Below are 17,937 nucleotides of genomic sequence, written 5' to 3' on the forward strand. Positions count from 1 at the left end.
ACAAATTATTGTGAAAAAGATGTCAACATATACCATGCTTTGATATTTGTACAGTTTTCCGTAACAAAACACAGGTAAAAAATTGTTATCTTTAAACAGTATGGTAGTTAATCAGTTTGTGAAATCTGTACATGGTAAATAATTATTTAGTACTATAAATACCTTATTCCTTATTCTTGTTTCTTGGTTAACTGTCTATTATGATAAGCTGAAGATTCTTTTATTTTAAAGAACTTTTAAACGGTTCTTACATGTTAAGTGTTGTTTCTATTGATGTACCGTAGAAGTCTCAATAGTTCAAAGTCTATGTTACTTGTACATATACTACAGGGAAAAAAAAGGAAAAAATGAATTACTAATTTGGGGTTTTGTTCCAGTGCTGGTCATAAGGCAGTGGTGTGTGCTATGGTGAAAGGATCAGGATGTACTGAAGCCCAGAAGGACGCACTAAATACTTCTATTCAGACGGTTGCTGCAACAGTTATGCCTTTGTGTGCCAACATGTCAATGGAAACTCGTAACCCATGTAATGTTACCTATGCCGAAAACCAGCTGGTGTGCAACACAAACTACCTCACGTGCTTCGCAGGATTCACGGAACCAGCTTCAATGTGCACGTATGTTACATTGTTAAAATGTCTTTTTAATTTCAATTCTTTGCCTTGACATCTGACATTATGTCTGCTAAAATTTCTGGTTAGTTAGCATTATCTGATAAAAGTGCTGTACATGAATCCTTTTGATGATTTTTGTCTTGGCATTCGATATAATGTACATGTCTGCTTTAATTTTCTGGTTAAGAATTAATATATCTTTCAAAAAACACAGAATTTTTATTTTTTTATGAGTTTCATCTCAACATTTGACAAAACATCTACTAAAATTTACATGTAATTAGCAATGTCTTCTGAAAATACAGAAATGCTTTTCATGTTTCTATTACAACTTACAACATTGGCTTTCAAACATTTGGGGAAGGTACCAATTACTTGTAGAAGTACAGGAATTCTTTGCATGATTTTTGCCTTGGTATGTACATTCGACATGATGACTGCTAAAATGTTAAGGTTGGTTATAGCATCATCTCATAGAAACAGGTAAGAAATTTTGTATTCCATTAACTGCAGGTCCCAAAAAAAAAAGAATTCAGAGCAGAGAAATATATTCTATTTCATGTTGTACATTTTCAGGAATGCACCTGCTATCAAAGCCTGTATCAGTCTCCACCTGCGAGGCTGCGATGTCAATCTTGTGTACGAGAACCAACTCAGTGTTATGGTTACAAAGCAAATGCTTGAGGACGCAACTGGCCTGTCCTGTGACATTGTACCGACTCTGCCCCCCGGTGTTGCGAGCCCCACCTACACCAGGAATGCGACGTGTATGGGAGGGATGGACATCATGACGCAATACCTCTACAACCCTAATGCCACAGAGATGCACCTCTGCAAGGCCTGGCACGCTGTTCATGACTGCGTGTTGGAAAGTGTTGACCAGATGCCCATTATGCTGAAATCTTACATGACAGAGCTCGCCAGGTCAATTTCGGAACAAATGAGACTACGATGTTTTGTCGAAGGTAGTTAAAGTATTTAAGTTCAGCATTTGTGTAATTAGCAAAACAACTTCATTCTGAATTTTTTCTGCAATGAAATAAAATATCCGTAATGCTATAGTTATTCAGCGAGCAAACTTTTGTATAATACTGTTCTTTTATCATATGTAAAGTATTCCGTTGTCTTTACTAAGTCCTTTTGTCGGAAGACCTGAAAATTACAATATCTACCGGTATTTGTGAAATGCTTAGTAATTTTTATTTTTGTTTATTTAAAGTGAAACCTTTGTAAAAAAAAATGCAGGTATTAATTAAAATGGTGACTGGTGTATAAATTGCGATTACGACCGTAACTAAATAAATATATATATATATATATATATAATATATACCTGAACAGATGGTGACAAAGGTACCTGGTTTTTATGTTACAGATAATTTTGAGCTGATCTATGGAAAGGAAGAAAATGTTGAGGACTGGGGTAAGATTTCAACGAAATGTAGCTTTAAAGAGAAAGTAAATATTCATGTCTGTAAAAAGAACTCTAACCTCTTGACTACTGTACATTAGATATAATCAATATATCTTGTGATAAAGTATCATGGATATACTTTTTTTTTCTCTATAGAATGCTGAATATGGATATTGTAAATAGCTATGAACATGAATTCATTATTAAACTAAACTTGCCATGCAATAATTTTGAAACAAGATTTCAACTGGTATAAATCATTCCTGTTTGCCCATAGGAAATTAAAAAAAGTGTACAAGGGGTTTTAATGATGGAAAAACTCTTGAGTAACCCCACTTGGTTGGACAGGCGACCCCATACTTTTTCACATTTTATTTAGGAATTAACCCTGTTTTGGTGAAATGCATGTTAACTTACCTTTGTACCATCTGACTGCACAAGACTTCTGTTAGCATGTTGACTGTGTGAATATGTTATTTGTCTCTGAATTTGTCCCGGCGGCCAAAATATGACAGCTGTATATATATTTACATAAAATCTATATGATTTTGCACAGATGCCTTCCTGAATGTGTCCGGTTGTAATTTGACTGAAGCGTCTGTGTGCCTCGGAAGTTACTTTGAGACAGCTCTCTATTCTGGCTTGACGGCACTACAGGATAAAGAATTTTTTTGTGGGTAAGTGATTGCAACAAATATGTAACTGTTGACTTCACAGGTATCTTTATTCTGACGAGTGATTCATGTACATTTCAAAGAAAGACTTGGGGAGTATTTATGATTTTCACGATTAGCAACTAATTCTACAACTTGGGAGGAATCTGAAGGTATGTTACAGTATAAACCTAAATGATTTTACAACAGTCAAGGGACAAGTTTTCCCTGACATATATTAATCACTTTTGTTGGCCCGGAGAGAAGTGTGCCGAGAGTCTTGATGTGGGAGGAAAATGTAATAGTAAACCGAAAAACCCCACGTGATTGGACAGGTTACTCAATGCCTTTTCACATCAGATCAGGGAATCGAAATTCCTGCCGTCTTGTTGAAAGGCGAACGGCTATCCACTGCACCACCTGACCACCCTCCAATTTATATAACTGTAGAACAGACAGATACCTCTCACCAATATTGTGTCTTTTCAGGTCCTTCCTCACTGACCAGCTGCAGTGTATCCATAACCACACGGATTCCTGTCCAGCCCCCGCCAAAGCTAGGTTTATGCGTGTCATTGACTGGTCGTCCAGCATCTCCACCAATCTCGGCATCTGTTCCATTGAATCACCACGGCAATGTGATCCACGGGAAGCTGTTAAATGTATCATAGATCTGTCCAGTGCACTTCTCGCCTATGGGGAAGGTGACGAGACTAATGCACTTTGTGCGTAAGTACCCTGGTGATTTTCGTTCAAACTGTGGTGGTATGTGATGCTTTAGTAATTTTGTGAAATCAAGATTTTTAAGTAAAATAATGTTGTGATACCACTATTCTTGATTAGTTCTGGATTCTGGATTCATGAAATCATAAACAGTAAGAGAGGAAATACGTTGTAATGTTAGGGTTGATGAAAACATGAATACTTAATGATGAACACATTGTGGTATTGAGGTTAATGAGACTATGAACTCTAGCTGATGTGAACATGAATATTAGTTGATGAGCACATTGTGATATTGAGGATGATGAGACCATGAACACTAGTTGGACACATTGTAATAAAGAGGTGAATAAGAACAAGAACATAGGTTGATATGAACACATTGTGATATTGGGGTTAATGAGACCATGAACACTAGTTGGACACATTGTAATAAAGAGGTGAATAAGAACAAGAACATAGGTTGATATGAATACATTGTGATATTGAGGTTAATGAGACTATGAGCACTAGTTGATGTGAACATTAACATAAGTTGTTGGACACATTGTGATATTTAGGTTGATGAGACTATGAGTACTAGTTGATGTGAACATTAACATAAGTTGTTGGACACATTGTGATATTGGGGTTAATGAGACTATGAACACTAATTGATGAATACATTGTGATATTTAGGTTGATGAGAATATGCACTCTAGCTGATGAACACATTGTGATATTGAGGTTAATGAGACTATGAACACTAGTTGGACACATCATAATAAAGAGGTGGATAAGAACAAGAACATAAGTTGATGAACACATTGTGATATTGGGGTTAATGAAACTATGAACACTAATTGATGAATACATTGTGATATTGAGGTTGATGAGACTATGAACTTTAGCTGATGATCACATTGTGATATTGGGGTTAATGAGACCATGAACACTAGTTGGACACATCATAATAAAGAGGTGGATAAGAACAAGAACATAAGTTGATGAACACATTGTGATATTGAGGTTGATGAGATCATTAACACTAGTAGATGAATTCGTGTATTGAGGTTGAATCAAAAGACATTATGTTAGGATTTTCATATTGATGTTGATGAAATGATAATTGATAAAACAGGGAACACATAGACAGGGAACACATAGATATAACATTGCCAAGTATGTACAAGGACAATATGGGAGAAAAACATAGTTTTATTTATGAAGTGTTTCTTTATTATTCATCTCAATGCCTGTCAATAGAAAAGAGCATTTCGGTTGCAAAACTTCACCAACCCGAACTTAATGAATGACCTTGGTTTGACCTTGACAGAGCACTGATACCTACAGAAATGTGTGTCACCTATCAAACCAGTGGGTGTTCCGATGAAGCTCGTCTGAGTGTTGAATATACATACGCTTCCATAGCTGCCATGATCATGAAAAAATGTGAGGAACCCAAACTTTACATGGAAATGGCGAACTCTTGCGATGCTAAAGGTATGTACATATCATGATCAGCATAAATGGATCACGTCTCCATGATGCAATTTTTATTTTTTCTTAAATAACTTGTTTATACTCATTCACCCCTGAAGACACATGTGAACTCCTCCAATTCAAAGGTTGGAATAGTTCATTACAAACTTTTAGGGATGATTGAGTTAAAATGTTTCATGTTGAATGCTACTTTCAGGAAACAAAACGTCATTGTTGTATTGTTTTTAAGAATAATCTTTGATCTTATAGAAACGAAGCATCATTTCTCTAAAAAAACAATTATCAAGTAGCCTGAAGGGAGAGTTGAACTATTGTAACAGTGAGGAACCTTTGTTTATAATGCTGTCATTGGGTGTGGGTTTTTTATGAGGACGAGACCGGGCATAGCTATGAGTAATAATCTAAAAGCTGTATGTATTATATATTGTTTTTTTTGTCTATTTGGGGAATTGTTTTTGGTGAATTAGAAAAACAAATTGACATGTAAAATTATTTTTGGTCAGCAAAATTTACAAAAAAACAAAATGTTTTTTACAATCATGAAGACATGATTAAGATAAAATGATGAAATAATTGAAAAATAAGGCAACATACGGAATTGAGGGAAACAATTAACTCAATAGTCAACCTGTGAAAGCATGAATAAAGTGTAATCATTTAATCTTTGAATAAGACAGAATTTAAACTTTTGACTCATAACACAAGGTACATGCATTGTCAGACGACGTGTCACAACGAACAAAATTGCAAATCATGCATATACATTACAGAAAGTTGTTTTTATACTTGTCAATTTGGAAGAAAAAAAACCCCGCTTTACCAGTTCCAATCTTTTCATTAAAACTTAAACTATTTTACAGAGGAATGCAATTTTGAAAGGAGTAAACATTGTCTGATGGAAGTCGCGGAGAAGGCCTGGAGTGTTGTAGAGGGCTATGGAGACCGAATGAGTGTCTGCAGGTACAGCATTATATAAACTTCTACTGCACATAACAAACGAGTCCCTATTGAATGGATGTTTAATCCTATATAACTATATTCAATAACAAAGGTTTTTGTCAAAGAAGAATTCTGTCACAGAAGTTGACCCGCTTATACCACTTCAAAAGCACATAACTAACACTACCTTATTTTTTTCGGTTTTCATGTCTAGCTAGCACCAGTATATTATACTCCAACAGTGCTAGAGGTTTACCCGGCGAGATACTTTTGATAGGCGCCGCTTAGCGCGGTCGGCAAAATCATATCCGATAGAAAAAAGGCCGACCAGCAGCCTCCTTTGTTAAAGGAGTACAGTATATTACAATCGTCAAATGTCTCAGGTTTAAAACAAAATCTTGTATCATTAAGTTACATTTCTTCAAGGAAAATGATAATTAATGGCATTGCTGAAAATTGTTTCATAGGATGTGAAAATGTTTTTTGTGGAATAAAAACTAGATTTTAAGTGTGATATAAAAATAACTTGTGTGGGATACAAAAATCGATGTGTTTTACAGAGAGGTTGTTGGATTGGGAGAGTGTGCCCAGAAGAACATGATGGGATGTAAAGACATGCAGAAGGACATCCTCAGTTTCTACGGTGAAATGATGAAGACACTCGTCTCCAATATCTGTGATGCTGGTACGTTACAGTCACTTGTCTCTACTATCTGTGATGCTTGTAGGCATCTTAGCTTCACTGCTTAACTCATTCACCCCTGACATTTCATAATGAATTATTCCAACCTTTGAATTGGAAGAGTTCAAATGTGTCTGCAGGGGTGATTTAGGTAAAATATCTGATTCAGCAAATGTTACAGTGTTGCTCTGCCTACTGTAACATCTTCACATGACTACATACTACTGTATACCAGGAAATGTTCGTCGAATCAAATTTTCGCCCTTTGCCGGTATAATTCATATTCACACAGTTTTAAATTTGCCCTTCACATTTAATTACTATGTATAATAAATATGTCCCTCATGAAGAAAGGCAGAAATTCAACTGCAGTGAAAATTTCTTGGTAGACAGTATTGTGCATTCAATTTAACGGAATTTTCCAGTTGTGTTAGCTTGAAACTGGTCTAATGAAAGTAAAAATGATGAGCAACACCACCACTGAATCTGGTACAAAATGTAATGTTTGATTTACATCCACCTCCCAGTTGTAACTGGTCTGTCTAAACGACCAGCGAGCTGCAAATGACATGTCAGCAAATCTAATAGGGAAAAGGTACAATTGTTTAGGAAAAAACCTTGATAGCTCTGGCATAGAAAGTTGTGATACAATGCTACAATGCAGATAACTGCCTTAATATTCAAGTTTTGCATGCGGTGACGTTACTTGGAGTCAGTTTAGCTTGTTACACGTAGACCGATAGACAATTTGATAAACATCGGAAATTATGTTTTTTTACTGGCCACCATATATTGGATCCAACTTGGTATCCTCAAATGAGTTGTTCCTGACAAACCTGTTTGTTCTGGCCGAGCCTTACATTCCATATAGTGATCGTCTGGTTCATATCGGCACAACTAAAACATTCTGCTGAATGGAACACACTGCTAGTGTTGAATATGAGATTCTGTTACCCTGGACAGGTGTATCCGCACTTTTACCGGTGTGAGATTTCCTTGTCTCACCCTAGGGTTGAGACGGGGGCATTCCCCTATTCATAACAATGGCATGACGTCACTTCAACAATACAATGACGTCACGTCAACAATCCGCCAACGTCACATCAACCCTGAATTTAGCATGTAACGTTATCGTTACATTGTGTATATGATACACAATGGGAGAACAGGGTAAGAGAAAAAGAATCATTCACCCCCTTGTGGGTGAGATAGGGGAATCTCCACCCTCGGGAAAAGATTCTTAAGTTGCCAAACACTCGGCAAAGCCTTGTGTTTGGCAATTTAAGAATCTTCCCCTCAAAGCCTTGTGTTTGGCAACTTAAGAATCTTCCCCTCGGGTTGAGATTCTCCTATCTCACCCCCAAGGGGGTGAAAGATTCTATTAGTAATTACTTGATGCAGGTTTAAATATACATGTTCAAGTACATCGAATACTTCAGTCTCTAAAAAATGTAACACTCTTATGTCTAATTTCAACAATTTATGCAAGGATTTTTTTTATCAAAGCCATTTTAAGGACTGATAGAAGCTTGCATTAATTCTTAGACCCAAGTACAGTCGGCTTAAGGTTTTCAGGTGTTTCACGGTTAATATCGGAGAAATGAACCACAGATTTCATAAGAGTGATGAATATTTTACTTAGTCTAATGAATTTACCTGTCAGATGTGACCTTTTGTGTAAGTATTTACTTTCAGAGTTCTTAGTGTGACCTTTTGTCTAAGCATTTACTTTCAGAGTTCTTAGTGTGACCTTTTCTTTATTTTACATACCTAACTAAGTATTAAGGACAGATGTCTTTATTTGTTACATAAATGTTTTTGTTAATGATCTCAGCATTATTTTAAAGCCATGCTTTAACTTTTGTTGTTATAGGTAGTAAAGATATGGTACCGGAGCGCACAGACTGTAAGACATCTTATTTTTATGTTATTTGGTATTTTTCATGTCAATTCAATTTTTGTGAACCCTCCCCCCCATCAAACACCACGCATGTCCCAGTGTCCCCATATTTTTTTTCTTGAGCCGTCTTTTTTTAAATGTTAAAACCTATTTTAGGCCCCACACAGTATTAGAATACAAATCACTTATTTTTGACCTTTCACCCATTTTTTATCATGAAAATATATTAATAAAAGGGTTAGTTCTTCATTATTTTGTATTCAAATCTTGTGTCATCTTATTGTACATTCATCATAATGTATTAAGATTTTTTTTTAAAATTTCAGTTATTTACTATTAACAAAATGTATGTTATGATGATGAATGAGGCCTTTTTGTGCTCAAAATTAAAAATATTTGACATTTTATAAAGGAAATATTTCTTGCATCAACATTTGTAAGTCATTGATGACGTTGATTTTTGTAACTGAACATTATCAGACACAAAGTTGTATCTTGTCTGTACTGCTTACAGCCCCCAAGATGTGTGTGACATTAGCGGGGCATTGTATGAAGGACTTCATGACCGTGACTCTGGGAGGAACTCTCACCGGGTCCTGTGGGTAAGTTACTTTTCCTTCGATCTTAAATAACTGCAACTCACTTGAAGGTCGCATTAGCGGATCCCGGTTGAAACGGTTCTGGTGGTGCAGAAATATTCCACGATAAACGAACGCACTTGGGCCGAACTGTAGGCAGAGCTAAAAAGTGTGGCACAGTTTCGGATATGTGAAAGGGGCCTAACTCTACAACTTTTCGGCCAAAAACAGGAGTGGACATTGCTCGCTCTTTGATTTAATGAAAACGGTCATTGAGTCATAAGTATCACACTTTTTTTGACTTTTAGAAATATTCTCAATTCTCAAAATCAGACGAGTGTCATAGTATATTTCCTGTGATAAGACAGTGAATTCCATGGGGAATAAACTAAATATCAAAAATATTAAAGGTTTAAAATGTTTAGGATGTTCAATTGAAAAATCATCTAGAGCTAAGAACTGATTTTATACTAAAGCCAGGGCCTGGTTGTCCTTATTAAAAAAATAATGTATGATAACAAAAGATGTTTGATGATGTTATTATAGCATAAAAAATTACTATTTATCACATACCTGTTGAATCTTGTTATAGTAATACAAGCAATTTTCAGACCATGAAATACAATGTTCTGTATTGCACATGTGCAATTAGAAATGTTGTATTTACCTACTAGCCGGAACTACTTTTTATGGGAACCCCCTTGTCATGGCGAACTGAAAAGTTCCCGGTATTTGCAAAAAAAATCAAAGTTTACAAAATCTTTGTATCGATCTCTAACAAATACGGAAGGTATGTGATTAAAGCAAGACCACACACTTGTGTTTTTCTAACAAATCAGAAAGCACTCATTTATTGTACTCCTGATTCGTTTGAAAAACACAAGTGTGTGGTCTTTCATATGTATTTGATAACAATTTAAAATATTTTCTGTGTATTTGATTGATAAATAAAGTATTTTCTGTGTATTAGATCGATAAATAAAGTATTTTCTGTGTACTTGATCGATAAATAAAGTATTTTCTGTGTATTTGACAAAGTCATTCATTGTAATTTCTGCATATTGGATGACATAAAATGTTTTTTTTTTTATATATATTTGATGTTTAAACAACAGTATTTTCTATTTTAAAGATGACTAATGTTTATCAGATTGAAATAATGTGTTTACCGTATTTCTTGTCCACAGTCAAGCCCCTGGGACAATAACATGTCTGATGACTGCTATCAAAAGTGACTGTCATCCACCCCAACGTGAGATGATAAAAATGGCTATGGAGCAAATCTCAATGTTATCCGAGCGAGTGTGTTCATATGGCAGCTGTAACTTAGAACTGGCTAAAATGTGCGTCATGGAGGCAGACAGCCTCATTAAAAAGGCAGCCGACCGCTTCATGGAGTCGTCAATTATGTGTGGGTCAGTACACTAAAAGGATCTTGTGAGTCAAACGTCGTCAAGACGGAAAGAACCATTGTAGCAGTATACAGTAGAGGGTTGTGGCCATGGGTGATATTTTTGTTAAATGGCTAACCCCTGTATAATGATATGTAAAAAAAATATAAAAATAAAACTGTACTAAAATTGGTATAAGCATGATGAAGTGGGCTATGTGAGCTTCACATTTGTAAAAAAGAAAGAAGATTTCTTTGGTTCGAGATATAATTTTGGCCATAATACGAAAGGGTGCGTACACATGAAAAGCTAGCTTTACAGGAGGTAAAATTTTGACAACAGCACACAACGCAAAATTGCAAAAAATCAAGTTTTACAACTTTACTGGGACCCAGATAATTCTGCAACCAGATAGGTTATCTTTAATTTCAGACAGAGCTTAGGAAAAAAATTACTAGTTGCGGGGGTCAAATTTTGGGTTAAAAATAGCAGTTTTTGGCATTTTTTGGTAATTTTTGATGTGGTAACCATGGTTTTCACACAAGTGACATACATAGAAAAAAGAGGTTTATACACTTCTCAGTCCTTTATATGTATTGTAAATGTAATGCAGTTTACAAATATATATACATGTATGCATGTGTTGTGATGGGTAAATCCGCTGTGTTTACATTTCCTCGACATGTGCCTTGTTTATCAGAGTCGGACCATTTCTACTGTATACTGTTACCTAGGGTTACATAAAGTTCTATACCTTATATATAAACTTTAATTATTTTACAACAATTATGAAACAAGTTTTTACAACTTTTACGAATGACTCTTGTTGGCCCAGATGTTAACCTGCGGGGGATTTTACTGTGGGGGGGAACCAGAGTACCCAGAGAAAATCCAAAAATCGTTTTGGTGGATATTGCTGAGGGTTTAGGGTCAAGTTTAACTCGACAGATGTTGTGGTATTGTATAATCCCGTAATTAATGATGCTCAATTGTGTTTATTGTTTTTTTAAAGAGAATTGTGCGCAAATGTTTAAATAATTCTATCATACATATCGTTGGCAATGAAATACCGATGACCATGACATTTTCTTGTTTGACCTTGCAGTGCCCTTGAAATGAGCATGTCCTGTGCTCACAAACACTTCATGTCCTGTGACAGAACAACAAATCCATTTATGGCTATTCATCTGAAGGAGCTGAACTCCGTTAAAATGAAGTTATGTGATGAGCACAAAAAAGAGTATGATATACAGTCGTTGAGAATTCCTGATACAGCTGGACTCATGGCCCTGGCTGCCATAGTTACTAATCCACTTGCTACCAAGGAGCAGATCTGCCCGTAAGAAAACATTTCATCATCTTTAATCCTACCTTATTCATGACTGAAGGATCCCCATATCTTTGCCAGCAGTTGTAACTATGCAGAGGAAAGCATTTTAACTGGCATGACTTATGATAGGTTTGATAAATCATTTCTGAAAAAGAAAAAAAACAACATTGCGGGACATTTAAAATATATGGAGATGAAATGAAACAAAAAATAATCAACAACAGTGTTCTGATTTTAAAAATTCAGCAAGACTAGTCAGGGATTAGAACCACAGACTTCAGGTTGTTATACTAACTCTAACCGGCTGTGCCATCTAGCTAGTCAACTGAAGTTTCCTGGCAAAATTTTAATACTTGTTTTACGTTGAAATTAAAACTCAAATTGCATCTGAAGAATAGGAACACAGAAAGATTTGAATATTTTTGAATTTTTCTCTAAATTTGCTTATTAAGGATTATAACGAATAACTTATCAAGCATATCATACTTTTCAAAAATAACTAGGCCCAATTACGCTTGTTAATTTTATGAATATTTTTATTGTAGACAAGCCCTAGCCATCGAACAAGGGATAGCCCAGTTGGCTTTTGAACTCTCAGCTTCGGAGTATGATGAAGTCGCGAAGGCATTTTATCTACCTAGCAAGATCATCGGTGATATGTGTTATAGAGAGGAGGACAAACAAGACACAGGTGTTGGTATGCAGTGTGATGAGCTAGCTGCCGTGTCTTGTCTCGCAGAGGCAAACCTTGTGACCCACATCAAGGAGGCTGTTTTCTACGGCTGGCAGGGTGCATGCATGTAAGACTATATGTTGTCTCTCAGTATCACCTGTATATAAACATGTCAGTGATATCTATACCGGTGTCTGTGTCAACTGTGTAACTGTGTCACCTGTGTCACCTTTGTACTTGTGTCACCTTTGTAACTGTGTCACCTTTGTCAACTTTGTACCTGTGTCATCTTTGTAACTGTGTCACCTTTGTAACTGTGTCACCTGTGTCACCTGTGTCATCTTTGTAACTGTGTCACCTGTGTCACCTGTGTCACCTTTTGTAACTGTGTCACCTGTGTCACCTTTGTACCTGTGTCACCTTTGTAACTGTGTCACCTTTGTAACTGTGTCACCTGTGTCACCTTTGTTCCTGTGTCACCTTTGTAACTGTGTCACTTGTGTCACCTTTGTAACTGTGTCACTTGTGTCACCTTTGTAATTGTGTCACCTTTGTAACTGTGTCACCTGTGTCACCTGTGTAACTGTGTCACCTGTGTCACCTTTGTAACTGTGTCACCTTTGTAACTGTGTCACCTTTGTCAACTTTGTAACTGTGTCACCTTTGTAACTGTGTCACCTTTGTAACTGTGTCACCTGTGTCACCTGTGTAACCTGTGTCACCTTTGTAACTGTGTCACCTTTGCTGTTTTAATCAAAATGTTGTCATGTAAAAGTGTTTAAACATAAAGTTGATTGAAAAACGCCTGTAAAGTGATTTTGTTGAAGTATGTATTAAATATTGTGTGATAAATGCCAATATGAAATGCTCCTCCGCCATCTCGAACATAATTGTACTGTTTCTTGTATTATGTAAATATTTAACCCGTATGACGTAGTGCATTTGGATATGAAAATAACTTGAACTAGTAACTTGAAGTTATGTACCTGTGTTTATGTTGTTTTAGGTCGGTACAACAGCTGATGTGCTGTGTCACACAAAAGACGTCAAACTGTCCATCAGTAAAACTCGCCCACCAGATCATTATGGATGGCGTCAACCTCGTCTCTGATCACTGCCCTGTCGAGGAAATATACAAACATTTCCTTGCTGAGTGTAAGATGCCTACAGTGCAACCATGTAAAGTCGCAGATGCCTTTACAGCTTGCTTCCCTCCAATGGAGGATGCCAACAGAGCCAACGTCTGCTCGTAAGTTGATGACCTGTAATGTTATGTAATTTTAAAACTATTCCATTGCTAGGCATTTGGTTTAATTATCCTGTCCCTTTAAAACCCTATTATCCCAATTTACAGTAGAATGGCAACAACACAAAAGAATAAATTGAAAATTATATTACATCATTCAATGTTGAAAAGAATTTCTAGTCGTGCGAGTACTTCTATAAAATAAGAAATAATTGAAAAAGAGGTCTTGAAAAGAATGTCTTGCAGGGTATTGCTTCTTTTATGAATAAATGTAGCATTTCGATGTTGTCAAGGATGTCTGGGTGATTCCTGAGTCTCCATGATCACTCAGTGTAACCTTGCTTTGTTGTCAGGAATCTCTCTATGATTGCGGCATGTGTACATAAGCATGCCGCCGGATGCTCCATTATACAAACATCAGCTCTACAGTTCTACGTGGAACAGTTCAGCTTATGGGTACAGCCTTGTACCTATTTGGTTGGTTTGGACTGGGGTATCTACTCCAAAGGGGATGAGTACGGCAGACTGGTTGCATGCAATAGCGTCTACATGAGCGATCTTCAACATACTCTGAATTCAACTCAGGACCTGAAAGAAAGCTTTTGTCGCATTTCCCAAAAAGCCTCCACATGTTACCTATTGAACCAGCACCATATTCCAGCCTATCTAGGATATGTACTGGAATCAAAGCAGAGATCTTATGGAAAATTGGAGGAATATTGTGATATGGGAAAAGGTGAGCATTTGTCAAATTTGTCAATTTGTCGGAGATATAAACTGTAAAGTTAGGTATTTCTAAATCATACATGATATGTTATATTTTCACTATTTAAATTTTTGATGATTTGGACCCTGCAGCGGAGATGTAGGTATCCTATAGTAATGACTGTCACCGGCCAGCCTTCCACTTTAGTTTCTGGAGATTATAACAGAATCTGAAAGACTAAGCTTTCTGAAATTTGACTCCATGAAATATAGATGTACAATGAGGGTTTAAAACAATTCATAGATCAAGGTCACTGATACTAAAAATAAACTGGGGGTTATGGTCCATATCTTGAAACCCAAAAGTCTAAAACAATATTTAATTTGACATGGTGATACACTGTGATATGAAGATGTGCAGTATGGATTTAAAAAATCTCTTAGGTCGAGTTAAAGGTCACTGTTACTAAAAAGAGACCGGGTGTTTGTTTATTGTTTTAATAGCAGAAAAAGACGGTGAGTGCCCGAAGAGTGGGGATGCTGGTATCTGTGTCATGAACTGTAGTTCTGATTTTGAATGTGAGGGTCAGAAGAAATGCTGTTTCAATAACTGTGGATATACATGTGTTATGCCAACAGGTAAGTCAGGTATTCCACTAGTGTCATCCAGTAAAAATCCATTAAGTAGGTTATGTCCCAGCACTCGTTATTGAGTCTCCAACACTGAAGAGTTCCTATATTGCGTTACCTGACTTGGAGTTGGAAAGAAATATATTTATTCACAGTATATTTCCTTTTCTGCGAAAAAAGCATCTTTTACTTACCTAAGAAGATTCCATTTCTGGAACTCTCGATTGTAAATAGGAGGCTTAACCACTATGCTAACAAACAGTAATATTCTTTTGTAACATGACTGGGGATAATTTCATAATGTTCTAAGTACCTGAAAAGGTGAACAATGCATATATTTTTTTGTTTATGAATATTCAGATAATAGTTTGAATTTAAGTAGAAAATAACTTTTTAAGGCCTGTATGCAGTACAAAAATTGGTGGGATGCTTTAACTTAAGGCCTGCATGAAATAGAAAAGTTTGGTATAATCCAAGGCCTTACTAGTTGAGTCACTCCATCTTAAAGCCATATGTAATAGAAAGTGGTGGGACATTCTAACTTCAGTGACATTTCTCACCTGTATTATATAATGAGATCTATTAACTTGGTGACACATTTTTGTCAAAAACCCCCAAACAGTTGCAGGGTTTTCATTGGATGCCGATAGTAGCATCTGTCTGCCTATTGTCACCTGATAAGGGTCCTGCATCAAAACATGAATGGTCACCTTTTCACTTTTTTTATTTTTTTTAAAATATGTTTGTTATTAAGAAATGTTTGAACGTTGTTTCCCTTCTTGAATTGCAGGTGTAACAACCACCACAGCAGTAGCACCGGTAGCAGGTAAGTTTAAAACCACAAGATTTTAATTCAGTTTTAAGTTCCATTTTTAGCTCCCCTGGCAGTGGTCATGTTTGCTTATGCCATAGTGTGTCTGTTTGTACATTTGATGATAGTTTTTCTTTATAATGCTACTAGTCATGAATGGCTGAGAGTAGAATTTGATTAAATTTGAACCAGATCATTGCTACGCCAAGGGGACTCAATTTTGTACATAGGGAAGGTGTGCCCCTCTTCCCCCTTGGGGCATAGAGACTTCTGGGGGTGACTGAGATCCAAACCCTTACGCTACATGTACATGTATTATTAATGGGTATTAAGATGATCAGTCTTGGCCTCTGGATCCACCCTTAGTCCCCAAGTCATAACATGGAAAAAGCTGAGGTACCCACCCAATTACCGTATAGTATATACAATTGTTTGGCATAAAGAGATGAACACAATCATGCTACCAGTACTGACCCCTTGGTCCAGTTCTACTCCTGGGGACTTGAACCCAAGGTCACACATAGCATAGACACACTTGAGATACCCATTTTATAACCATATATACCATTGCTAGGAAACACTTGAGATACCCATTGTATAACCATATATACCATTGCTAGGAAACACTTGAGATACCCATTGTATAACCATATATACCATTGCTAGGAAACACTTGAGATACCCATTGTATAACCATATATACCATTGCTAGGAAACACTTGAGATACCCATTGTATAACCATATATACCATTGCTAGGAAACACTTGAGATACCCATTGTATAACCATATATACCATTGCTAGGAAACACTTGAGATACCCATTGTATAACCATATATACCATTGCTAGGAAACACTTGAGATACCCATTGTATAACCATATATACCATTGCTAGGAAACACTTGAGATACCCATTGTATAACCATATATACCATTGCGAGTCATGAAAATACAAATACATTCATGCTACCAGGAGTTATCTCTGGGTCGTCTCCTGCTTCAGGCAACTAGTATATTGTTTGATTACATTGAAACATTTGAGATCCCCACCCTGTCACAATATATACAATTGCTAGTCCTGAGTAGACAAACAAAGTTATGCTACTAGGATTGGTCCCTGGGTCAGCATTGCCCCTGCATAAACCCATTTTCTGAGTAATTACATGGCGACAGTTGGGAACCCCATCCTGTAACTAAACATGCCATATACTGGCTTAAAAAGACAAATCATTCACGCTACCAGAAGCGCTTTGGGGTCCGCCCCCGCTCTTGAGGACTAGTACCCGAGTCATTATATTGAAATGGTTGAGAATCCCACTCTTTATCAATACCCTCCAAAATAAACTACCCCTAATATTCTCCAATTCAAAATTGATACATGAGTAAGTATTGAAATATATAAGCAATAAGCATTGAAATTGATAGGATTGTTAAAGAAATAGATTGGGAGTTGAAGAAATCTGTAAATTGTATCTTGATCTTGTTTTATATATTTATCTTTGAAAGTTGTATGAAGATGTAGTGATTGTTTCTTCAGAACTTGCTGGCTGTCAGGTGGGCAAAGCCGCAACATGTGCGACGGCCTATATTATGGGTCTCGATAACTTGAACCTGTTACCATTGGACCAGAGGGGTTCAGTTTGTAGGTAAGTAAGGCATACCTGAAGAACATTACTTAATATACATTGTAAAATAATAAAAAGATGGAATATTTGTAAGTAATAATTCCATTTTATAATAATCCAAGAAGTTTTCTAAGTAGTGAGTTTCCCATCTTCGTATGGCCTTAGATGAATAAGACAAAAGCTTCAAATTTGGGAGAGTGCAGGGAATCTGGAAGGCTGAACATATTTGACGAAGCATAATTGAAATGTTTTACCAAGAAAATTAATTGAAATATGTTAGAACTAAAGTATATTTGAAGATATTTATATATATTATTTGTTCACATGCAAAATTACTTCATTACCGTACTTCTTCATGAAAGTACGTAGCCGGTGATATATCTGTTGTAGGAGGGTATTGTTACCGGCTACTGGCTACTAATGAAACCTCTGCTTTACCACATGGTTGGAATATTTCATAGTTGTGTAATGATCTTCCTCTTTAAACAAGACAGCTAAGATTTAAAAATCCAAACTATTGATTATGAGAAAGAAGTAGGT

General features: G+C 36.3%; 1 protein-coding gene across 1 annotated transcript in view; it reads left to right on the forward strand.

Moving 5' to 3' along the window:
• The window catches only part of LOC110454466, a 145,372-nt gene that overhangs the window by 35,872 nt on the left and 91,563 nt on the right, over nucleotides 1-17,937 (forward strand). Inside the window, exons 14-31 of the mRNA XM_021503970.1 lie at nucleotides 378-617; nucleotides 1,191-1,579; nucleotides 1,990-2,037; nucleotides 2,585-2,705; nucleotides 3,171-3,410; nucleotides 4,720-4,886; nucleotides 5,747-5,846; nucleotides 6,386-6,510; nucleotides 8,381-8,413; nucleotides 8,922-9,009; nucleotides 10,173-10,400; nucleotides 11,482-11,715; nucleotides 12,252-12,506; nucleotides 13,386-13,628; nucleotides 13,979-14,361; nucleotides 14,835-14,969; nucleotides 15,751-15,786; nucleotides 17,310-17,418. Of these exons, the coding sequence (XP_021359645.1) occupies nucleotides 378-617; nucleotides 1,191-1,579; nucleotides 1,990-2,037; nucleotides 2,585-2,705; nucleotides 3,171-3,410; nucleotides 4,720-4,886; nucleotides 5,747-5,846; nucleotides 6,386-6,510; nucleotides 8,381-8,413; nucleotides 8,922-9,009; nucleotides 10,173-10,400; nucleotides 11,482-11,715; nucleotides 12,252-12,506; nucleotides 13,386-13,628; nucleotides 13,979-14,361; nucleotides 14,835-14,969; nucleotides 15,751-15,786; nucleotides 17,310-17,418 (3,174 nt within the window). The remainder of the gene's footprint in view (nucleotides 1-377; nucleotides 618-1,190; nucleotides 1,580-1,989; nucleotides 2,038-2,584; nucleotides 2,706-3,170; nucleotides 3,411-4,719; nucleotides 4,887-5,746; nucleotides 5,847-6,385; nucleotides 6,511-8,380; nucleotides 8,414-8,921; nucleotides 9,010-10,172; nucleotides 10,401-11,481; nucleotides 11,716-12,251; nucleotides 12,507-13,385; nucleotides 13,629-13,978; nucleotides 14,362-14,834; nucleotides 14,970-15,750; nucleotides 15,787-17,309; nucleotides 17,419-17,937) is intronic.

The sequence above is a fragment of the Mizuhopecten yessoensis genome, unplaced genomic scaffold (genome assembly GCF_002113885.1).
Source record: "Mizuhopecten yessoensis strain PY_sf001 unplaced genomic scaffold, ASM211388v2 scaffold7887, whole genome shotgun sequence".
In the NCBI taxonomy this organism is placed as follows: domain Eukaryota; kingdom Metazoa; phylum Mollusca; class Bivalvia; order Pectinida; family Pectinidae; genus Mizuhopecten; species Mizuhopecten yessoensis.